The sequence below is a fragment of the Podarcis bocagei genome (genome assembly GCF_964188305.1).
Source record: "Podarcis bocagei genome assembly, chromosome: 9".
In the NCBI taxonomy this organism is placed as follows: domain Eukaryota; kingdom Metazoa; phylum Chordata; class Lepidosauria; order Squamata; family Lacertidae; genus Podarcis; species Podarcis bocagei.
This window is the reverse complement of record NC_138134.1, coordinates 40399380-40424524: the sequence shown is the minus strand read 5'-3', so window position 1 is coordinate 40424524 and position 25145 is coordinate 40399380. Positions and strand designations below refer to the sequence as shown.

Genomic DNA, 25145 nt, shown 5'->3' with positions numbered 1-25145 from the left:
AAGTGCTATTTATGCAGCTTTGAACATACCTGGAAGTGGGCTTTTAACAAATTTCAGATGGTAATAAAAATTTGTAGCACAGAATACTAAAGAGGTGGCAGCTATTTCAAATATTTGAAGGGCTGTCAGAAAACAACAAATCAGATTTATTTTCTGTTGCTCCAGAGGGTAGGAGCTAAAACCATTGGTTCAAAGTAAAAGAAAAAGAAAGATTTTTTTAAAAGAAAAAAATTATTTAAAGAGTAAACATTAGAAAGAATGTCATGATGGTATGAGCAATCCGACAGTAGAACAGACCAGCTTGGAGTGTAATATATTCTCAACTCACTTTTACTCAGTAGACCCATAGGTCATGGCTAACTTAGTTCCATTAATTTCAGTGGGTTTACTTTCGGGAATACAACTCTGTCTTCTAGCAGCCAGGGATAGATTGCAAAGTCCTGACTGATGACCAGCAAACAAGAATGAATGTTATTTTTAGCAGTGGTCTGTCTTGGGATCATTTATAGAAAATTTTCTGGTTTGCCTTTCAGCCCTCTGGGCCCTCCAAGCTTGTTTACATTTATAGCAACAAAACACTATAGTCTTGGTACAATAAAAATGAGAACAGTAAAACAGTTAGAGCATGGTGCTGATAACATCAAGGTTGTGAGTTCATACGGGCCACCTGCCTGTTGGACTAGATGACCCTTGGGTTTCCTTCCAACCCTACAGTTCTATGATTCCAAAGTAAACCGACAATAAAAATCCACCAGAAGCCTGCAGAAGCCAACATAACTTGACTAAAGGCCATTACTGAATAGGCCAGTTGAACCTGTCTTGGGAGAAGGAGGGTTGCTGCTATAGAGAAGGCCCTCTCTCATGCTACCTGCTAGTCTCAATGTGATTTGGCAGTGGAACATGGCAGCACTGTTTAGGGAAGCTTTTTAACTTCACTGTTAAAATATTAATAAATGCAGAGCGGTGGACTTGTAATCTGGGGAACTGGGTTCGCGTCTCCGCTCCTCCACATGCAGCTGCTGGGTGACCTTGGGCCAGTCACGCTTCTCTGAAGTCTCTCAGCCCCACTCACCTCACAGAGTGTTTGTTGTGGGGGAGGAAGAGAAAGGAGAATGTTAGCCGCTTTGAGACTCCTTAAAGGGAGTGAAAGGCGGGATATCAAATCCAAACAACAACAACAACAACAATACCCTCCCTGCCCGCACCCGATGTAAGCCAAACCGGAGGGCAGCAGGTGACTAATTCTGTTCAGCTTCCTCTCAACTCCGAGGAATCACTCTGTGAGGTAATTACCATCACCAATGACTTGTCAGGTCTGAGGAAGCCAAAAGGGAATCACAACTTACAGGTGCTCAACGAAGAGCTTCCTTCAGAAACAATCTAAAGATAATTACCGATAGTCTTGTTTTCCTTCTTTGTCTCTCATTGCTATGGTGCACCTAAAAAAATAAGGACAAGAAGTTAGGTTGGTTGACTGGTGCCGACAGTGAGGAATCCCCTCCTGCAGCCAACCTAGCTGACTGCTCCTTGACAAGTGGGGTTCACTGACATTTTAAGCTTCAAATTCGTCCTTTGCAGCTTCATGGTTACCTGATGTCAGGTGTGGGGGCAGGTGGCCATGGTTTGGAAAAACAGCCTGCTGGATCTAATTTGGCCATAGGCCAGAGATTCCCCATGGCCACCCTAACAGATAGTTTGGCATATTTACTGTACTCTTAGCAATTTAAATGCTTATCTCCTGAACAGGCAGCCCTGTTTAGGGAAGCTTTTAATGTTTAATAGACTATTGTATTTTAATATTCTGTTGGAAGCTGCCCAGAGTGGCTGGGGAAACCCAGCCAGATGGGCGGGGTATAAATAAATTATTATTATTACTATTATTATTATTATTCTGCCGACTTCAGCGTATTTACATGGGAATCTTCCCACTCACAGAGGCATAATCACACAATTATCTCAGTATGTAACAGGTAGCAGGGGGCGGGGGGAAGAAACCTAGGCGCTTTGGTGGTTGTATGCCAAGTCCACCCTCTGTAGAATTTGACTTTCAGCATTTAAACACAAAAAGGAGAATGTGTAGAAAACCAAAACTACAAATATGGCAGAAAGTCAGATTGCCACAGGCAAGAACCATCACACAGAATTTCAAAGTACTTTCCTCATAGCTACCACATGTCCAGTGGCTGTATGAACAGGCCATGGGTCCATAATTCAAAATAATTTTGTTTAGGAACTGAGCATCAGATATGTTCAGGGTGGCTCTGTGGCTAATAATGTTGCCTTCCTCTCAGTTGAGATTTTTTGGGGGGTGGGGGTGGGTATGTCCTTCCAATATGTAACAAACAATCCCCACCAACGGTAGAATGAAAAACTTACCCATGTTTAAAGTCAAAGGCTCTGGTTTCATTCAAAATAGTTCCTCCATTCTCCAGCTCTTCAATTTGCCTTTGTATTTCATAGTCTTAACAAAACAAATAAATTAAGCTTAGTTGTGATGCACCTTTGCCTATTTAAAATTTTCAAACCGGGGGAAGGGGGGAGACACACACTTTAAAACGCTTATCAATGCCAAAGTAAGCCTAACAGAAATATTAGAGAATCACAAATAAACTGAATTGCTTTCTGACATTTAATTTATACCGTTTTTGGAAGGCATAAATTTTCAACACAATCCCATTCCAAAACACCCTGAAGACATACAGCTGAAACAGTCATTCCGCTCTCATACAGAATAAGACTGACTGCACACTTTTATCTCCACCTTTATTCAAAAGGGCCTTTGTTGGACTAATTTCTTTTGGAGATCAAGAGCAAGTTCTGTGTTTTTTGACTCACCCCGAGATGCAAAAATAACCCGCATATACAGAAATATAATAAATCTGCCTTACTCCAAGTGAAACCACTGGTCCACCTGGCAGTGACAATCCAGGATTAAACTACAGTCCTTCTGGTTCTCCCTGGAGATGCCACAGACTGACCTTTATGTATGCAAAGCATGCGCTCTACCACTGAGCTACAGCCCTTCCTCTAACACAGTGTTTCCCAAACGTTTTTGGGCAACGGCACACCTGTTTACCGGAAAAAAATCTCGCGGCACACCACCATTAAAGCCCCGCCCCCGTGACGTCATTCGGGGAGCCGGCGGCCCGGGCCTGAGCTGGAAGGAGAGGCGGTGCTTTTCGGCACAAGGCAATCGGCCTGGAATTGTTTCCCGCGCGCTGCGAAAGGGAACAGCTGCGGTCGCGCGAACCCTCCGGCGCTGGGAGGGGAAAGGGCGGAGTCGCAGAGCACCAGCTGGCCGAGCGGTTGCGCGCAGCGTTGCGCTTTTGGAGAGCGTGCGGCTGCTGCTAGGGGATCCGGGGACGTGAGCAGGCCTGGCCCGACCCGGGTTGAAGGAGGACAAGCCGGCAGCGCGCCAAGTGAGTTCGGTTGCGCGCGACGGCCCCCGCTCCCCCCACCGGATCCTCGCCGCCGCCGCCTCTCGCCCGCCTCCCTCCCACGGCACACCAGCCGATGTCTCACGGCACAGTAGTGTGCCGCGGAACACCGGTTGGGAAACACTGCTCTAACATATAGTGGCACTCATAAATCTTGACTGAGTCCTAGAAGACATGCTTCCCCACCTGGCCTGGGACTGACTCCAGCTACAAAAGCTTAGGCTGCTGAACAGACTCTTGGGCTGAGGTATTGTTTAGGGGTTTTTGTTGCGGGGGGGGGGGGTTGTTGCTGTTATATTACTATTTTTGAGTCTTTGTTTCAGATCTTACTATGATTTGTGTGGAAACTGAGCAATTTGGTGGTGTACTTTTTGATGTTTTATTGATTGTTTATGACTATTTTTGTTACGTTTTGTGATTATGGTTTTCCCCCCATGTTGTAAGTGGCCTTGAGCATGGTTGTATCTATGGAAAGGCAGCATACGAACAAAATGATGTACAGTGGAACCTCAGGTTGCGTACGTAATCCGTGACGGAGGCACGTCCTCAACCAGCAGCGTTCGTAACCTGCAGCGCCGCGTCTGTGCATGCTCGTGATGCGATTTGGCGCATCTGCGCATGCGCGAGCAGCAAAACCCAGAAGTAACCCTTTCCAGTACTTCCGGGTTTCCCTCAGTCCGCAACCTGAAAACACGTAACCCGAAGCATTTGTAACCCAAGATACCACTGTATGTATATCCCTGCATTGTAGGGGTTTCGACTAGACAATATTTGGGCTCCCTCCCAACTCTATGATTCTATGTAAATGTTTCCTTTCTCTATTCTGAGCCCAATAATTCTCTTGCATAGAAACACAGCAACATCCATGTGACACTCACATTGTAGATACACATTCTCTGTGGATCACACACTCCCCCCCCCCACTGCGTCTCTTGTGTCATCTAAGAGAATGTGGCCGTGCTACTATGGAACTAAAACTCTCATGGGCTAAACAGCAAGCCATTACATTTTGCTTTCTTTGTTGCAGAGGAGGCCCCGCTAACAAAAACCCACCAATCAATTGCCAGCCAAGAAATTATACTTTCCCTGTATTATAACACCACATTTCATGCATGTGCGCACCCCTAATGGGCTAACATGCAATATAAGGTAATAACTTAAAACAAGGAAAACAGAATTAAGAAGAACAAATTAAACCAGCATGCTTGCATTTCAGCCAATTAAGTACCGTTTAAGTAGTTTGCAGGCACCTGGTCCTATTGATTACAGAAGTGATGGTACAAGCAGCCATTCCAAACAAGGAAGGCAGCAAAGAAGTTATGTTCCCGGTCAAGGTCTCCTCCCCCAAAGGCTCATTCCAATCACTGTATTTCTAGACCATCTGTGGCCAGGGGCAAAAGCTACACCCCAGTCACACAAAAGCCAAAGGTTTCTACACACAGAGACCGCTATTAACGCAAAACATTATTACAGTTCACAATGATGGATTTCAGCTAGGCTAAAAACATCAAAACAATGCATGCAATGTAGAGGTAGCAGGTTTGTATATATTATTAGCATAACTTGCCCAGTAACAGAAACTGATGTGGTTTTTTCTGGCATGGGATTCCAAACTCCCTGCCCAGATTTTCATTTGGGAGGAAGTGCTTCACTTACCTATGGCCTTGGCAAGAAATCGGGCACTGTTGATATTCTTCACTTCAGTCCTCACTCCAAGACGTTCTCCAGGGCGATGCACGGATACATTGGCATCTACTCTCAGTTGACCCTCTAAAGAGATATCAGCAGTAGAATGAGATTTCACCAAATGGAATTAATCCCACATTATCTGCAATTGGTTTGTACAGGGCTTCCAGTAAAAAGTTTGGGACAGGACATGGATTAGCTGTCCCTGAAGTGAATCAAAGGGCCATTTCTTCCTTCATGCCTGCATCGTTCTACACCTGAAGATCTAACAAGAAGGGATTGACAGTTCTGTCAGAGGCAACACACACACACACTGGAATCTCTTCTACAGATTTGTCCCAAGTCGACATTTCTTATCTGTGAAACAAGCAGATGGACATCCCTCTCAAGATAGCAGATGCATACATCTTAAGACACAGAAGCAATTGAGAGAATACCCAACCGTTTCAGAAATCAAATGGAATGAAGCTCTTACATCATTTCCAAGCTTCTAGACTCATTTTGAATAGACTTCAAGTCATTGCTTCAGAGCTATATGGGATTTGTGCAGCCATAGCCTATTTTTTTATATAAAAAATAGAGGACATGCCCCCCATTAAGGTTTTGTAGCTCAGATACAAATTCCTGGCAAGACTACATAGCACAGAGAACTGCGGCACAACATTTGGAATCTACTGTGCAAACTTTGTGCAATGCGACACCTCCTTTAATCAGACTTTGTTTCTTGAGGTTTTAACTAAACTAATAGTTGTACATGAAGGTCCTTTGATGATCCTCTCTAGGAAGAGAAGAGAAATCTGACCAAAGTCCCTAACGGCAAGCAGTGAAACCACAAAACGTCAAGACAGAATATGGCTTTTGTCTAGTATGAAACTATCATTTGAGGAGTTCACATGGCTCTGTCACAAAGCCAATTACTGCTCAGGGCAGATTTACTGAAGTGTCCTTGAAAATTTACGCCTCAAGGACAGGTGTCAGAAACCTGTTTTTGCCTTCCCTGCAAGGAACTGTAATCTTTGCCACAAATACAATTTCAAAGCCTTCCCAGCTGCCAAAAAGTGTCATACATATAGCCCTGTAGAAAGTGATGCAGAGGGCAATCTCCTGCAAAAGAGAAAGCTGGGGTAGAAACACCACAACAAGCCTTTTCGAGTTATTATTCTTTGCTTTTCCACATCCTTTTAAAAACAGGTATCTAACAGTCTGGCAACCAATATAACACCCTCCCCAATAAATGCCATCCCGCTAAATGACACAGAACACACACTTTTGCATCTTCCTTCTTATCAACACTTAAGTTAATGCCCTTTAAAGTGAAGCAAATATTGGATATTTACACAAAGCAGTAAACAGCACTGGAATTGCATTTGTAAAGGATAAAAACTGATTGTCCAGCCAGAGCTAAGTCTTCTCAAGGGCACTTTCCAAAAACACGAGTGCTCCCATTCTAAATTTTTGAGAAGAACACTAGGCAGGAAAAGTGCTGGAGGACAGCACCCTTCCTTTTAAGGCGTTCTCACAAAGCACATGCACACGGATGCAGTGTGTTTTTTTCTTTAAAAATGTTTAGGGGGTACTCTCATTTTGACTCAAGAAAATCACCATTTTATAGTTCAAACTGGGGGAAAATAAATACAGTAAATGGAAAAAGTACAAATATTCACAAAATGTTTAGGGGCATGCATACCCCCAGGGGAAAAAAAAAACTGCATGGATGCAAGGAAATCTCATTGTCAGAATGATGGATGACTGCATGCTGCTGGTTTAGTTGTGGGTATGGATCTGTTTCTCCTCTGATCAACAGCTTCTGGCATACTTCACACATGGCAATTTTTATATTATAGTAAAGTATGAATACTGTAAGTGTGAAGTATGAAATTGCATGAATACAACAAACTTGTGTTTGCAAGCACGTCTATCAAACAAGCACATTTGTCAGAGAGCGAGACTGCTTAATAAACTGATTGGCTCAATAAATTGATTGGCTAATTTATGAATAAAGGAAGATATGAAGTTTCACCTAGCTCAGTATTGTCCACTCAACATAGTTTCAGGCAGACCTATCTGGAGATGTTCATGAGCCAACACATACACGAGTTCCTTGGTAGGCTTGTTAATGTGAAAAGGGTTCCCTCAAGACAGAAGGCCTGAACATCACTGACTGAAGCCATTGGACCTCTTGCTTATATTGAGAGCTATATACACAACCAAATCTGTGGTTGTGTATGTATTGCACAAGTGCAGGAACCCAAACTCAGCACCAACCAAGCAAACAAAAAAATCTGCATCTTGTCCTTGAGACACATTTCATACTCCTATGATTCTACAAAATATCTATATGTAAGTAAAGATAAAGGTAAAGGGACCCCTGACCGTTAGGTCCAGTCGCGGGGTTGCAGTGCTCATCTTGCTTTATTGGCCGAGGGAACTGGTGTACAGCTTCCAGGTCATGTGTCCAGCATGACTAAGCCGCTTCTGGCGAACCAGAGCAGCGCACGGAAACGCCGTTTACCTTTCCGCCGGAGTGGTACCTATTTATCTACTTGCACTTCGTGCTTTCGAACTGCTAGGTTGGCAAGAGCTATATGTAAGTACATTTCCCCAAATCCTGAGGACTAGAAATATTTCTCTTTTAAAAAAAGGCAAATATTGTCAGATATTCTATGCCCAGGACCAAATTCCACAGGGCAATAATGAAACTGTAGAGTAACTGAAACTCTGCCTGCATTCCCTAAGACTTGAAATTGTATTTGTATTGAGTGGAAGTGAATCTCTACTACCTGTTCCCTTGGCCTACAGCTCATTTGTGGTTCTGCTATGTCCTTTATCACAATGCTCTTTCTGGATTAAGTGTCCATTAAGCAATTGCATGTTCTTAGACTCCTAGCTACAGATGAACTACTTATTGCTTAGCCTTTGACAGGTCATACCTTCACCTTCATTTTTAGTTGACTTCAAAGTACCACTCTTGTAGGTAGCAACCATGTGCTCAATCTACTCCTGGAGACTCTCCTAGACCCAAGGGCACGGCAGGGCAATCAGACAGCTAGCATCTCCCCCCAAATGCCTTCACCTTTCCCGATTATCTTGCAATGAAGTCATGTACCTGATCTAGGCACACTGCAGGTACTTGCTACTGAAAGGATGGATGGTGAATTCAGCCTTTGTCTCCACACTCAATTGGAAGATAGATAAGGCAGGAAGGGGCAAACTTATCCTCAATGAGAAATAGCTCAGATAATACAAAAGTAGCCTCTGTATCACTGGCTGAAAAATGAATGTGGCTGAATCTGATAAGACTGCAGGAAAAAAAATACCACTAGCAGACAGAGAAGCAAATGGTGCAAGCCCCACAAGAATTTCACAGCTAAAAATCCACCATTGGAAAAAAGGGATGCAAATTAATGTGCATTCCCTGAAAATTATATCTTAAGGAATATGCTCCGTGTCAAGGCTTATGGGTGCTTGGTACTTCAGTTAAGTGTTGAAAATAAAAAAAGAAGCCATCACAAAGAATACCTAAAAAGACGCCTTGGGCACCATTCAATACAAAAGCAGGAAACAAATGGAAACAAATAAATAATAAAAAAGGATAAAAATCAATGAAACCTATTCCAGGTTAAGGCTGCTTTCCTGAAAAAGTTCTTAGAAGCAACTGACACCATCAGCAATAGGAACTATTGCAACTGTAAGCAGAGGAATTGGTGTTGGGGAAGGCAGCAGACAGCAATGGAAACCTCAAGTAAACTGACAAGGAGTGGCAGACGCCATCATCCACTCCATGCCCCACTGAGGGTTTATTTGGAAGGCAGCTGGCCTATTTAAGTGGCTACAATTTTTCTTTGCTGATGATTTCTGAACAGGAGGGGCAGAAATAAGCAACGCTGCTGACCACTGTTCAGAAGCACAGAGCCCACAGCAGACAGTGTGTTTCCTCCTAAATAATTATTGCTGCTTTCAGCAACTGTGAGGCTGAATGCTAAGACGAGAGTATGAAGGAAAAGGGGAGGTGCCAAGATGCACACAATATAATGAGGAATTGAGTGTGAGAGATGTTGATGCTTATTCATGAGCTCCACTATAGTAGTTTGTGGGGACCTTGATCTAGAATTAATTCTGAGGTGCTGGACGAATCCTAATATGCAATTGGTATATGTATACATACATATACAGTGGTGCCTTGCAAGACGAAAATAATTCGTTCCGCGAGTCTTTTCGTCTTGCGATGTTTTTTGTCTTGCGAAGCACGGTCCGTCGCAACTGCGCCTCTTCAAGCGGCTTTAAAAAAAAAAAGCGCAAGGCGTTTTCGTCTTGCGAAGCAAGCCCATAGGGAAATTCGTCTAGCGAAGCAACGCAAAACCGAAAAACTGTTTCGTCTAGCGAGTTTTTCGTCTTGCGAGGCATTCGTCTTGCAGGGCACCACTGTATACCCTACCATGTTAAGTGTTTTATATCAAACATCCACTGCTACCCGCACCGCTTGATCCTCCCTCCAAACCCCTCCCAGGATTGCTCCCACATAGCTGAGGTGAGCCCAGAGATTAACAGTCGGGTTGCAACTGCAGTTCTTCCAAAGATTCTGCATCACAGCATCACTTGGAAGGAAGGCAAGCAGGCAAGGGGAGGGGGGAGGGAGAAGCAGCACAGAAGCCATCAGTCATTCCCTTCCTGCTAAGATTTATTATGTAAAATTTAGAAAGGCCTAGGAGTACAAAAGAATCTGAGCTGAAGATGAGGCAGCTGGGCCCCTCTCAGGCACCAGAGGCGCAAGTGACCTTAATTCAGAATCAGAAGATTTTGACGAAGGAAAAAAGGAACCAAAACACAACACGGCACCACAACAATACCGAATGATAAGCAGCTGGAAGCCAAAGTAAGTAAGATGCCGTGAAAGTGCCTTTGTGAGAGGAAAATTACAGCTGAGGAATGATAAACATGCCCTCCTAGGTCTCTACCTGCCATGTTTGCTTGGCTGCTCCCAAGAGCCTGCAGGATAAGCTGAAGCTCTCTCACTGCTGCAGCCGCCTCTTCCCCACAGCACATGTCGGGCTCCATGACAACCTCCATGAGGCCAACTCCTACCAGAGACAGACAAGAAATTCTGAACAGCAGCTTTTGATCTCATGTAAACAGTTCAGACATTAAAAATGAAGAGCCCACGTGAAAAGTGCTTAAGCTTTTGTGTCAGGAGAAACTGGTAACCATTTATTATTTAATCACTGTCAAAACGCTTGGATTTGCAGAACGGGCACACGAACGCTCATTTCCCTCTATCACCAAGAGAAAAAACGAGGTCCAACATTTTTCAAGGGGAAAGCAGACAGCTCAAAAGCAGTGTTGAGTTGATTTAATATTTGTATCCCGCTTTTCCAGCAACAAAATATTGAGCACAAAGAGGCTCGCAATAATCGCAGTAGCATTAAAACAAACAAACAAACAAACAAACATTGCAATCACTGTAAAATCAAACACATTGGCATGTAAAAGCAAATGACGAGAACAAATTCATCAAGTAATAAAATTCAAAAAAGTCAGCGACCCATAGTATTGCCAAGACACTTCCTAATTTGGGCTAGGAGAAGGTTCTGAGACAGCAAATCCTCTCTATTGTGTTTGGCAAAAAAAAAATAAAAAAAAAATCAGGCCTAGCAGCACAGGCCACTGAAAAACAGAACTGGCAGCAAGACCCAGCAGGTGGAAGGTGCTTAAACTTCCCCCAACAAACCTCAATCTTTCCCCTACTCACAATAGTAAGCATGTATGTATGGGCTGAGATATTATGGTTCAGCATCTAGGCCATATCGTGTCACACTCAAGATATTGTATCAATCTGTCACCTCACACTTTCCATTCAGTTCATGTCTAAAGCCACATTCTTCCATTCACACTAATGTCTGGAAGAACCTGGGCTTGAAGAAAAGCTCTCTCTGTGTGTGCCTGAGCGTGTATGAAGGATCCAGATTCACCTTAGAAAATGGCAAACACAACTATCAGCCAGAGTCCCATCCCTGGATTTACTGCCAGACATGCAGACCAGCCTTGATCAAGCCAGCCTTTCAGTTTGTGTTTGTGTTTGTGTGTGTAGAACAACTTGCATCAGGAGGTAATACTGACAGCCTCAGATAGAAGCACAGAATGCTGCTGCCTTTTCCCTTTAAAAAAATATAAATAACAGTTACATAGACAAGAGAGTATCAAACCTACCTGCCCTGTTCAAATCCACAAGGGTCTGGCTCCTTAAATCATCATGAAGACTCTTTCCACTGTCTTGCTCCAACTGTATCTGCTTGATCCTCACACTCCTGGTTACCATTTCATTCTGGTTTTTCCCCATGCGCAGAATGTATGACAAGTTCCCATTCACAGCAATGGGAAGCCTTTGCTGAGTGATCTGATAGCCAGCCTGCATTTAAAATTGTAGCAATCAACAATTTTAAAATGGTCATATATCAACTTTATATTCCAATAGATGGCCCTTTTCTCTAAGCAATTATTAACAACAAATTCATGCAATACACATTAAAGACTCAGTGTAATCTTTCCCCTTTGCTTTCCCCTCCACCATTCCCCATTAAAATGATTACTTTTTAAACCTAACAGATGACAAGTGACAAGAAGAAACAGGCATTCCATTTTCTGTCTGAAGCCCCATTTTTCATATCCAACCGTCCAAAGATCTCCAAAGTAGCATTTATCTTATCTACATGTGTAATAAAACTATGAATCTCATTACAGGCTCTGATAATGCTAGCTTAGGGCAGTTTTGCATGAGAAAAACCACCTTGGGGAGTAGGATTGAACTGGCTGACAGAAGGGTCAAGTATCCTCTCCCGCCTGCTATCTCTCCCCTTCACATAAGTCACACCCTGCGTCAGTGTTCTACCCCATTTCCCCCTCATAACAAACTGGGCATTGCACACTTAACACACTGCATGGCAAGAGAAAAGGGGCAGACTGCATGTGTTTTGAGCTAACAAAATGTGACTTCTATTGTTTTGTTACAGTGTAATAATACTTTATTATCCTTTTGTGTGTCATATGTGAATGTACTGAATATAGATTGTGGGGCTAAATTATAGGGAGCCCTGGCTAAAATTAAGGCTTGTGTGTGTGAACCTCAAAGGGAAACTCCAAACCCTAATGAATGGCTTGATAGTTCTTCTATTTCAAGTTGAACCACAAGCAGAACCCCTTTTAAAATGCTCAAAAAATAACAAACAGAATTGGCGGCCAACCTCTCTTTAATCAACACCCAGAATGGAATTTTGTTGTTTATTTTCATATGGTCTTTGTATACGGTACCATGAACACATTTTCAAATTCCCACTCACATATAAACTTGCAACAGTCAAAGTAGACAATCATGGACCCCCCACCCACTTGTTAAGGTTTAAGAGGAACCGCATGGCTTCCCGCCCCCGTTGTTTTTAGACTAAAAACCACTTGTGGTCTCTGCATCTGCATACTGCACCTCTTCCCAGTGGAGCCCTCATCAGCCTCAGGACCAGTAGTTCTGACTGAGAAAACAGCATAGCAAGAAAGGCTAATCACCTTTTCCCCAGCTCCACAACTCTTCCCCATGGCAGATTTTATACTTTTAAAAAGGCCAGGTGATTTGATTAGAGATCTCCCACATCATGTTTAGTTTGGCCTAGGTGACCTTTGGCAACCTCTATCTCTTAATCTAATCTACCTTGGTTTATTTACAGGTGTCGAAGTGAACAATGACAGCAACTTACCATAGTAGGGGGTTTTCTTACTAAGGAGATACTCCCTTCCTGCCATTGCATCCCATCCCCAGAATATGGGGCAGGGGTGCAGAACCTATCCTGGCCAAATTTGCCAAGTAGGTGAGGCCAACCACTTGTCAATCACCTCACCTTATAGTGATATCAGGTGATGCTGCCCTCTGAATACCATATTGGTAGGACTTTCAAACAGTCCTTAGTAAACAATCCACACTGCTCGCAGGAATGTTTACAAAGGGCTTTCAAAGAGCCCTTGTGCTCTTCCTTCAAACTTCCACAAAATGGAGGTTTGAAGGCACACTGCAGGACATATCCAAACTGCTTCTTCAAATGGATGCATGATATTAGGTGGGTCATGGCTTCCCCAAAATGGCCAGGTGGGCACAGGCTGGCTGGAGGTTCTCCACTCCTGATGCAGGTATTTTCTGCAGAGAGCAGAAAAAACTATCATGGATCTTTAGCATTACAATTGTGGCTTCAAGGAAAAACAAAGGCCCCTATTTAAATTCTAAAACGATAAATCCTGAGTGTTTGATGAATTTGAATGGACGGGTTTCACTTTAGATCTGAGCTTTGCCTCATTACGTTTGAAAAAGCAAGTCTGGTCCTAATATAAGCGTCATCTGTAATATCAGCAGGTAATACTGCATGATTTTTTAAAGTCTTCCTCATTTGCTTTTGCGATCAGCGACATGTAAAAACAGGATGTTGCATTTCAGATCCTTTAAAGTAATGAGAACCAATGCCTGTGATGTCTACAGGACCATAATGCAGATTTGTAATACATTCGTTTCAAACGCAAAGATCAATATCAGACTGTTTGTCTTAACCCTAACAGACAATTAGAGGGAATAGAGGAAGTCTGGCCCTAGAAGCGCCTTCTCTCAATTTAATTATCCAAAGCCATTGGAAACATGAGGCGCAGGACTGCAGTCAGCAATCAGGACAATCACCTTCAATCAGAAAGAGCCTGGCTACAGCTGCCTATTCATCAGGGCTCAGTGCTTGGATGGGCAAAACAGTGGCAGAGAACAAAAAACCATCTCTTCTCCCAGCCTGTTTTCCCCGTCAGTTCTCCAGGCTTGCCCCTCATCCGATTTGCCGAGGGACAAAGCTCAATACATACTCACAGGCAGATCTGCATAGAAATAGTGTTTCCTGTCAAACAAGGACTTCTTGTTTATGGTGCAGTTCAGCGCAAGGCCTGTCATCACTGCGGCTTCTACACATCTCCTGTTGAGAACCTAAAGAAACATGACAGATGACTTCACTCAGATACCCAGTATGAAACAAATGCCTCTCCCACACATTGCCTTTTAAACAGCGCACATTCCACTTTGCTTGCCTTCAAGAAGCATTATCTGTCTTTTTCGTGCGTGGGAAGCTCAGCCTCAGCAGCAAGACGCTGGAGCATTATGCATGTATCTTCCCATGCCAGAGTGAGTGGGGTGGAAGCGGCTGCTCAGGGACAGAAACATGCTTTGAACATATGGCACATCCCAGGTTTAAGGTTTTGGTTCCCACCCTTGCCAGCTACTGATGTAAGTGAAAAACAGGCAAGGGTCAACTCACAGGAAGGGGTTCCTATAGCGCTACAGTAAAGCTCAAATGCTTCAGAAGGCAATTGAGGACCAGAGCAACATGGGACATCTTTCCAGGCATTCTCTTTGTGTCATTTGGATTTGAAAGACCAAGGAAAAGTGTGGATACACAGAGGGTAAGAGGCAAGCAAGTGTAGTTTCTGACACTGCACAAAATCATTTCTGATCGTGGGGCACAGATGAGCCTCACAACATGCAATAAATAGAAGTGAAATCCAGCGTCGAAACCTAGGTCTTATCCACACCATATATTTAAAGTCGTTTTATCAAGCACGACTTCCTCCAAAGAATTCTGTGAAATGTAGCTGTTAAGGGTGCTGGGAACTGGAGCTCTGTGAGGGGCCTCCTGACAACTCTCAGCACCCTTCCAGTTTCTGGGATTCTTGGAGGGAAGCCATGACTGTTAAAGTTGTATAACAGTGCTTTCAGTGTATGCTGTGGGCATGGCCCTACTCTCCATTCTCATGCCAAGGGATGTCAATTTATTTATGTGCCAACTCACCTTCCAAATCCTCATGATTTGGAGTGGAAGGGGAGGGGGACACTCAGACTGACTATTTGATAACGCTCAAAATCAGATTTCCAAAATTCTTCTAATATAAGGACAGGGGTATTTATTTGTTCAGGCCAGGTTAATAGAGCTTTAAGTCAGGCTTGGGGAACCTGCGGCCCTCCAGATGTTGTTGCGCTCCAATTCTGTTGTCGGCCCCAGCCGACATGGTCAATGGTCCAACGCTGTTGCTGTTGTATCCGGAGGGCCATAAGTTCTCCATCCTTCCCTTAAATTAAACAGAAAGAAATCACCAAGCTTCCTTTAATATGGAGCTTCAATGTGTGCCTATTGTCACCGATTTCAAATGGCAACTGAACTGCCATTATTCTGTGCTCCATCATAGTATAGGTGTCTGGAATAGCAAGATGAAGAAATTATTGCTGTTCTGCAAGGAACTTCCTCCACTTCAAACATTTTCTTTCCTTCTCCCCTCTGCCATGGCTTTCTTCGTGGAGGATGTAATGCCCGTGCTTTCTAGGACAGGAGCGTCAATGTGTAGAAATGTAAGAAGCTGTGTTGTATTTAGTCAGATCATTGGTCCATATAATAAAATAATGTCTACACTGACTGGCAGTGGTTCTTCGGAGTTTTAGACTTTTGCAGCCGTACTCAGTGGCACCGAGGATTGAACCTGGGATTTTCTGCATATGCAAAGCAGATGCTCTACCATTGAGAAATGGCCCTTTCCAAACAGAAAGCCAGTCTATAAACAGGATGCACAGTTCCAAATCTTTCCTGAGATATATACCACTTGGCTATGATATGGGTCAAGTCTTAGTCCCCTGCCCCAAGGAATTCAATGATTTGGCTTTAGAATTAACTCAGTCCTAGAAGCAAGGTCCGTATAGTTAAAACTATGGTTTTCCCAGTAGTGATGTATGGAAGTGAGTGCTGGACCATAAAGATGGCTGATCGCCGAAGAATTGATGCTTTTGAATTATGGTGCTGGAGGAGACTCTTGAGAGGCCCATGGACTGCAAGAAGATCAAACCTATCCGTTCTTAAGGAAATCAGCCCTGAGTGTTCACTGGAAGGACAGATCCTGAAGCTGAGGCTCCAATACTTTGGCCACCTCATGAGAAGAGAAGACCCCTTGGAAAAGACCCTGATGTTGGGAAAGCTTGAGGGCACAAGGAGAAGGGGATGACAGAGGACGAGATGGTTGGACAGTGTTCTCGAAGCTACCAGCATGAATTTCACCAAACTGCAGGAGGCAGTGGAAGACAGGAGTACCTGGAGTGCTCTTGTCCATGGGGTCACGAAGAGTCAGACATGACTAAACGACTAAACAACAACAGAAGCAACCCAAAATCTGAATCTAGTAAGGTAATGAGATACAGACATACACTTGAAGGAAAGATGGCATATAACAAACAAACAAACAAACAAACAAACAAACAAATAACTAGGATGCTGTTAAACCTTTTGTGTAACTGGTATGGCTTCTTGGGTGTTCGCTATACATTTGAGAAAACTGTTGAGCCTAAAATAAAAATGTGTAAAATACAGCAGAACTGTTTAAAGAGCAGCAGAACGGGATCCAATTAGTCCTGACTTGTAGACCAAAATGAGAGATTGCCAACACTGTTGAAGTATTAAATTGTTTTAGTGTCAAAATAATAGTTTCCTATGCAGGAAGTGTTTCTGGTGTCAGTTGTAAATTTTCTCTTCTACAAAATAAAAGAATATCCATAATTGTCTCTCTCCTGGCATTTTACATTGGTTTTTAACTGTTCAGCTATCTTAAGTATCTGCATGAAACTGGAGCCTTTTTTTTTGCCACTTGGGTTTCATCACTGTTCTATTTAAAAGTATTTCTAGAGTTGTAAAGGGTAAAACTTATGTAGAACTTAGCTGAAAGCTTCTGACCACTTGTGTGGGTTTCAGTGAAAACAGTGCTTCCACACCAACAGCACACATCCCTGGGAACCATAATTTATTAATTTGGGGGGAAGTAAGCAGTAAAAGGTATGTAAACAATATGTCTGCTAGTGGCACAAGCAAGCACATTTGGGCAGCTGCTATACTGATCCTACAAGAAAAGAAGGACAACAATAAGCAATTGTTTATACATGTGTGTGTTTAGGGTAGGCCAATGGGTTATTTTGGCAAAGTAGCTTGCTGCCAAACATGTGTGTTTGTGTATCTGTGGAGAGGAGAGGAGATGAGATCTTTAATCCCAGACTGGATGAACTTCCAATTTGGGATTCCAAAAATCCACGGTTTTACAGAAAAAAACTAAAACACCAAAAAAAAAGGAAACTTAAATCTAATATAGATGTTTAGGAGCTATTACAAGTTTATTGATTCACTAATCTACCACAACTGTGTTGTTAGAAAGCAGCTCTTGCATAATAAAGCCCTCAAATATTGGCGTTTGTGGAAAAGAGAAATTCAATAAAGGCAGTCCTGCATTACCAGCACAAATTGGAAAAAGAGATGTTCTCAGTGCTAATCACCAATCTGCATGTATTGGTTTAGTTCAGTGAATGGGCTGGATCCTTCTTCCAGATAAATAACCCATCACATTCAATCCCTTGCTACCTCAAATGAGGTGCCATTAATAATTACATAAGGGATTTGCCAAAGTTAATAATGAACTGTCCTCTTTATTTTTTATTCTGCCAATGCAAAACTAATTTAAGACAGATCAAAGAAATATTTAGATGCTGTAGTACAGAATAATGAAGACCACAAAAAATCCCTATGCAGACACAAGACCTTTTCCAGTAAACAAAATGATTCTTCCTCAACGTTCAGCTGTAGACATCATTCCCCAGGTGACAGATTAATCTAAATTAATTAACTATTGATATGGAACTTCAGGTTCAAAATAATTAAGCTCTACACTCTCCTGGTTTAACTTTTCCCCAGCTATAAAAAATGTTGGCACACAACTAGGATTGCAAAAGTCTCAGTGTTGACCTCATTTGGCACCTACTGAAGTTGAAATCAATATAAAATTCATAGTAACCGAGCGAGTAGATTTAAGCTGGCTAAATATTATACACCAATTTCATGAAAGACCCTGCTTGCTACTTCAAGCAGGAACATCAAATTCATGGCACGAATGTGCATGACCAAACTCTCATTCCAGCAAATGCCCAGTGGCCATATGCAATTTTTAAAAAGCAAAACAGCCAACTTGGTAAAGTGTAGCCAAACAAGGGATTAATTTCATGGTATAGCGAAATTCAAGCTGGAGACACCCCAATCTGTAGCACTCTCTCACTTTGTGTGCATCAGGCGTCATCAGTGTACCATTGCTACTAATGCCCAACCAGTGGGCATATATCTCTGTGTGAGCTGTATGACTTTTTGGGAAACATGGGCTGCCCTTCTGGCAAAAATGCCTCCCAAGACCCATATAAAGTAAAACATAACATAACATTAAAGGCATTAAAATCACTTAAAACAATCCCTTCTTTGTGTGTCCTTGAGTTCTCCATTTTGTTTCGGTCTGTCTGAGAGTACAATGAAGTTCAAAGCAGAAGAGATGCACGATGTATGTTCTCTCACCACCCACCCCTCCTATGGGGATAATAGCTTTGAATGAATGATCTAGATTAGTTACAGGTAGGTAGCCGTGTTGGTCTGCCATAGTCAAAAATAAAAAAATTTCTTCCAGTAGCACCTTAAAGACCAACTAAGTTAGTTCTTGGTATGAGCTTTCGTGTGCATGCACACTTCTTCAGATACACTGAAACAGAAGTTGCCAGATCCTTCTATATAGTGAGAAGGTGGGGAGGGGTATTACTCAGAGGGTGGTGGGAATGGGAGATTGGCAGCTGGCTGAGATGAGCCTGTTGACGACTCTTAACGACTGCAATAGGTCTTCCAGGAAAAGGCAAGGGGTGAGAAGGTGAAAAATGGCTTAGTCATGTATAATGAGATAAGAATCCAATGTCTTTGTTCAAACCAGGTCTCTCCATGGTTTTGAGTTTGGTAATGAGTTGCAATTCAGCAGCTTCTCTTTCCAGTCTATTTCTGAAATTCCTTTGTAGTAAAACAGCTACTTTGAGATCTTGTATAGAATGTCCTGGGAGATTGAAGTGTTCTCCTACTGGTTCTCTGTTTTGTGATTCTTGATGTCAGATTTATGTCCGTTTATTCTTTGGCGTAAGGTTTGGCCTGTTTGTCCAATATAGAGAGCTGAAGGACACTGTTGGCGCTTCCCCTCTGTCCCCGGACGGTCTCCATAGGAACGCATTGATTGATTTTCAATGCATTCCTATGGGAAACCGTGCTTTGCAAGACGAAAAACTCGCAAGAAGAAAAAACTTGCGGAACGAATTAATTTCATCTTGCGAGGCACCACTGTACTGCATAAATATAAACAGTCTTGTGTTTAAAACAACTGAAATTTTCATATGCAGATAAAGTATCTAAAGGACTACTTCTTCCATCTGTTAACTTTAAAGCAGACAGAATTTTAAGCCTAAAACAGATGCCAAATCACATCTGGAATAATACTCCATTAACTAAATTGTGCAACCATTAAGATGTTCATGCACACTAAAGTACCCTGTTAAAACGAGGAAGGTACCATTACTCTTGCCTAAAACTATAAAATAAAATAAAACCTATGAAGCAGTAATACTAATAAATAAAAATAGAATTCCGTATCACATTCTGACACTCAAGTACTAACATTTTTAAATATCCACTTTCAACTTATCTACCAAAAACTGCAAAGGAAAATATATTTTTTTCTTTCCCTCTCCTTGCACAGATAAAAGCCTCTGCTGGAGGTGAACAAGAGCAGATCACGAATTTTTCATTAGGTTAGCCATCAAGCTGACTACTAATCAGGAGCTCTTATCTCAAAGGAAGGCTGTTTCAGCTTAGGCTCAAGATTTCTCACTAGGGAACAACTGTAAAAGGAACAACCATTTCTCCTTAAAATGTACAGAAATCCAGAATAATATGGCAAGATGCATGCAGGCTGCTCTCACACATATCCCGTGTGTGCTTAGGGACAATCTTCACACGCAACTTTATTTTGCTTTATTTATTTATCTAGGCACTTCTAAGGTATTGTGTACGTTTATATTTATCAGGGCTAACCCTCCCAAGGTAGCTCACAACATACAACTTTATTGGTATAGATACAGCAAAAATAGACTGTACCACAACACACACTCATTTTTGACCGATGTAGGCAATTCTGATGGACAACAGCTCTACAACACTTCAGATGGGGTGTTCCTCAGTCATTACCCAGGACCCTGCTACAAGACACATCAACAGCTGCATCCAGGATTTTTTGTTTGTATAGCACAGGCTCTGTTACAAATAAAAAATAGCATAAAGGTCATCTTTGCTTCCCAGAAGAGGTCCAACTACATTTAACTGTCATACACGTACAACAAAACCATCAATGGGTTTTATCCATTTATGCCCTTAGTGGAAAATGATGCCAATTTCTTGCCAATCCTTCCTACTTACTGCAGCCCTCTCTCTGTATTCTGGGTTCAACCATCATTAGCAACTAGAAGGGAGAGAACAGTTGGCTTAATTGGGTTAGGGGGAGACGGCTGAAGATGGGGGTGTCCCAACTTACGTGAATGGAAGCACTTTATGCAAAGGCAAAAGGCACCATTGGATACCACCCAGTAGGGTTAAGGCTTTTTCTTCATGCGTACTTAGTCTGTCCAAAATAACAGTATATATGTCCAATATAACAATACTACACTATGCTGAAAGCTGATTGGCCACACCTAGCAGTATCTCTCTCCACATGCAACTTGTTCAATATCCAATAATCTCATTGCAGCAGATGCCAGTCTCTTGTTGAGGGACATGGCTCAGCAGTACAGCACATGTTTTGTATGCAAAAGCTCCCAAGTTCAACTCCCAGCATCTCCAGTAAGGACTGGGGAAAAGTAGGCCAAGCAGACAATGGTGAGCTAGCTGGCTCAATGGTCTGACTTGGTGTAAGGCAGTTTCCTATGTTTCTATACATACCTACAGATAAACACAAGCAGAGGTAATCTTACTGCATCCCACCAAAGAACCTATGCTGGAGCACTAAAAGGCCAGAACCTAATATTGCGTATTAAAATAAGTCAATAATTTCAAACTGCTTGGCCAAATTCTATACTTTGGTTAGGAAATCAGCCAGGAAGGCTCACAATCTTCCACTCACTTGCAGGCATAGGGCAAGTTTCGAAGTAAGCATTCAGATGGCAAACTACCCGAAGCTCACGTTGTAGAGTGCTATGGCAGCAGGGAAACACCACCTTGCCGTAAAAGGCCAGCAGTGTTTAAAGCTGAAGGAAAATCAGAGCCTGATGTGGAGACAGTGGCTCTACCAAGTCCAGAGAACCAAACCCATATTACTTTCCCTGTTGTAGCAGGAGAAGCAAAGGAACAATTTCTATTAAGTCTTGGGGGTGCATGTGAGTCAGCTGTAAGGACAGTTGTCCTTTTTTTGTTATTAAGCTTCTTATAAGTACATGTAACATGGATGGTGCTCTGTTAAATAATGGTCATTTATCTGAAGTGGTTATATTTGTATCCTGCTTTTTAGACAAATATTGTATGCCAAACCAGCTCATACTAATATTAAAAAAAAGAAAGTGAGACAAGAGGCACTGCCCTCTAGTTTACAAATTTAAAAAGGCAAGATTACACAAAAAGGAATCAATGTGGAGGGAAAAGGTAGAGGGAAATTAAGTGGCCAGTTGCAAGCTGCTTGTTCCTTCTTAGATAGAAGTGTTTCAACCGTCTAGTATCCCTTTTAAACATTACCTGAAGAATTAATGGTGGCTACCTGTTCCTGTTCGATAAGACAGACTTTGTTGTTGAAAATTCAATACTAATATAAGAATTCAATTCAAACTTACAGGTAGAGTTCCAGGTAGAGAAGCATCAAAAAAAGATACTAAGGAGTTAGGTGCTGCTGCAAACTGGACTTGTGAACCAGAGAAAAGCTTTGAGTTGGAGCAGATCTGTGCATGAATTTCCAGGCCTACCACTGCTGCCCAGGGAACATTCCTAAAAGAAAGTCAAAAGAAATATTCACTAGCTGGGTTGATGCAATTCAAATTTCTAAAACAGCTGGGGTATGGTGTGGTGGAGAATACAAATGTCAAAAGTATCAGAGTTCAACAGTATGCTGGAGCACACTACATGCCCACAACTGCTGTATAATGAACATTGAAAGATGTTGTGAAATGTTTTCATAAACAGCTGAAAATTGTACAAAAAGCAGCATGTTAGAAGGCAAAAAGAAACCCACATCCTGAAAGCCTTACATTGATTTAAAGTGCATTTCAGAAGTTAATTTTATCCAGAAAGGGTTTGTTGGACAGGTATCCAATTTTGTACCCAGCGGAGATTATGAAATAGAAAATAAATATTAATTGATATCCTTCTATGTATGAGAAATCTCCAACAGACAGGTGGCATATTCAATTATGCATATGCTGTCAGATGGTCACTTTCAAGCTGGGAAAGGTGGGTCTACAGAGCACTATTAGTACTGGATTAGCATAAACATCAGTAGTCTGGCAATAGAGAAATCATCTTTTCAACTCAAGAGATGGTTCTCTGAACAGGAAGAACAAGCACCTTCCTATCTGCTGAAAAGTAATTGCAGCTCTCACATCCATAATCTTTATATGAGCAAGAGAACAGTCACCTTTACTGCCTGAACCGCTTGACAGGTTCTGGAAGTAATTATCTGGACTTGTACAAAGAAAAGACACAAATATCATATTTCACTGGTGAAGTCAAGCTTACGCCGTAGCTATGACAGAAGTACTTAGATCAAGATGGGAGATTAGGAAAGCAGAAAAGCTCTAAGCAAATACATCAAATATAGTGCTTCTTTCAAACATTAAAACACTTAAAAAACCCAAACCAAGACCAAAGTTCTGTTTCTCTATAATGGAATTATTCAAACAAAGTGAGCTTCCCATTCTCATCTCATTTATTATGAAAAGTAATTAGGAGTTATTGTTGAATATTGTTTTAAGTTACTATTCTGCTTAAATTCAAAACATATTGGTGGGGGAAAAGGATGCAAAAGATATATATCTGGGTGGGGTACCTGTGGCCCTACAGGTGTTACCAGATTCTCACTCCCATCACCCCTGACTACTGACCAGGCTGGCTCAGATTTATAGGAGCTGAAATCCAACAATAGCTGGAGGGGCACAGGTTCCCCATCCCTGGGATATTTATTCAACAGAACTTCACAGAATAAATTATGGAACAACATGCATTTAGAAAACATTAGAACTAAAATGGCATATTTTGCCACAAAGGTTACACAGGAGTCAGCAAACTTTTCCAGCAGGGGGCCGGTCCACTGTCCCTCAGAGCTCCCCCCCTTGTGGGGGGCCAGACTATTTTTTTTGGGGGGGGAGAGAATGAATTCCCTACGCCCCACAAATAACCCAGAGATGCATTTTAAATAAAAGGACACATTCAAAACACGCTGATTCCCAGACCGTCCGTGGGCCAGATTTAAAAGGCGTTTGGGCCGGATTCGGGGCCTGGGCCTTAGTTTGCCTACCCATGGGTTACAGGTTGGGGTGGGAATCCCAAATTGTACCTTCTGTAAAAGAGCACCATGATCTTGGCATGATGTCTGTCTTAGTGTAATTTCCAGAGGGATAGCTACGCTTGTGGTTTCTACTGCAACATCAACTAAGACTCTCATGGCACTTTGAAGACCAACAAATTTATTGTTTTATTAGCTTTTGTGGACTGGAGTTGACTTTATTGACTGAATGATACTCTGGTGACACATCTGATGAAGTAAACTCTAGTCCACAAAAAACTGGTGCTTGTATTTTAATCTTTAAATATGCCACAAGACTCTTTGTTGTATTGTTGATGGCTTAAAAACCACAACAAGCTGATTTTAATGAAACAGTTTCTCATGTGTGCTTGAAACTGCAATTAAAGGCTGCTCCAAACATGTCATTTATTATACAGTTATAGGAAAAGAAGGCAGTGTAGATGTACAGACATCATAATCCAATGTGCACGTACTGTATATTTATTTTTTGTGATGCATGCATAGGAACATAGGAACCTTACACTGAATCGGACAATTGCTTCATCTAGGTCGGTACTACTTTCATTAATTGGTAGTGGTCCTCTAGGGTTTCTAATGGGGTATTCCCAGTCCTACCTGGAGACTTGAAGCCAATACCTTCTGCATGCAAAGCAGATGCTCTACCACTGAGTTAAGAACCTCTCCTCTAGGCCAGGTGATGCACATTTCGCCCTCCCCAAACTTGTGCCACTGGTAAAAGGAACACTTGCACTTTAAAAAAAACCATAGTATTGGGTTTTTAAAAATGGGTAAGAAATGTATACTTTTTGACACGGTCCTCAGTCTATTTGTATAAACCTTCATTTTATTTTAAACTTGGAGAATCAAGCTTTTTTTGTGTGGGGCAGTGGGTCGGGGGAGGCCAGGGATTGCGGTTTGTTAGCTACCTTATTCTACTACCGCTCCTATCCAGACCTTTGCGACAGTCAGATTAAAAATTGCTCTGCGTCGTGAAAGGGGGAAAAAAAGAGAACGGGGAAGGCTGACAAAAACGTAGAATATCACCCTAGGGAGACGAACTGCATGAGGCACAAATAAACATTGCAAGAGATGGAAGCGAGAATATGCGGCAGGAGTCCTTCCTCTACCCAGCCCGGTTACTACTCCTCCCTGTCGTACCGTTTCTGCTTCTCTGTCATCTCTTTCGCACTCCGGCAGAGCGCGCTAGCGGCCACCGGACCCTCCGGGCCGCGCAGTTCGGCGACATTCCCGACGCTGCGATGCCCAGCCCCGAGCCAAACCCGGCAGCGCCGCAGCACGGGCGCCGCCATTTTGCTCGGAGTTTGTGAGGCGTCAGGTGACCCACCTCCTCTTGCGGCGCCTCCTGGGAAATGCAGTCCCGACCGCGCGCGGACTAGAGGAAACGAAGGGAAGCAAAAAAACATTTCCCGTGGTGCACCGGGACGGATCCCTTCCAAGTCCAATGTACGGAGAGAGGGCGAGCTGATCTGTTGCAGCCATTCCTGCCGGTGGATATAGGCCGATGGTTCACGCTCCCTCTGGTGGCAGGTGGGCGGGTGGGGTGCAAAATTAGGTGCCTGTGGTCTG

At 42.6% G+C, this 25145-nt stretch overlaps 1 protein-coding gene across 5 annotated transcripts in view; it reads right to left on the bottom strand.

Annotated features, from left to right (window-relative positions):
- GATB (glutamyl-tRNA amidotransferase subunit B) overlaps positions 1 to 24904 on the bottom strand; it is a 59019-nt gene extending 34115 nt beyond the window's left edge. For all 5 annotated transcript variants that reach the window (XR_014011656.1, XR_014011657.1, XR_014011658.1 and 2 more), the window contains exons 1-8: positions 24717 to 24904; positions 21874 to 22024; positions 14002 to 14115; positions 11328 to 11526; positions 10079 to 10201; positions 5094 to 5207; positions 2377 to 2461; positions 1395 to 1439 (exon numbers count right to left, since the gene is read on the bottom strand). Coding sequence is in view for 1 of the 5 variants with exons in the window: in XM_081208423.1 (XP_081064549.1) it covers positions 1395 to 1439; positions 2377 to 2461; positions 5094 to 5207; positions 10079 to 10201; positions 11328 to 11526; positions 14002 to 14115; positions 21874 to 22024; positions 24717 to 24868 (983 nt within the window). In the remaining 4 variants the exon portion in view is untranslated. The remainder of the gene's footprint in view (positions 1 to 1394; positions 1440 to 2376; positions 2462 to 5093; positions 5208 to 10078; positions 10202 to 11327; positions 11527 to 14001; positions 14116 to 21873; positions 22025 to 24716) is intronic.
- Positions 24905 to 25145: the final 241 nt, after the last annotated feature.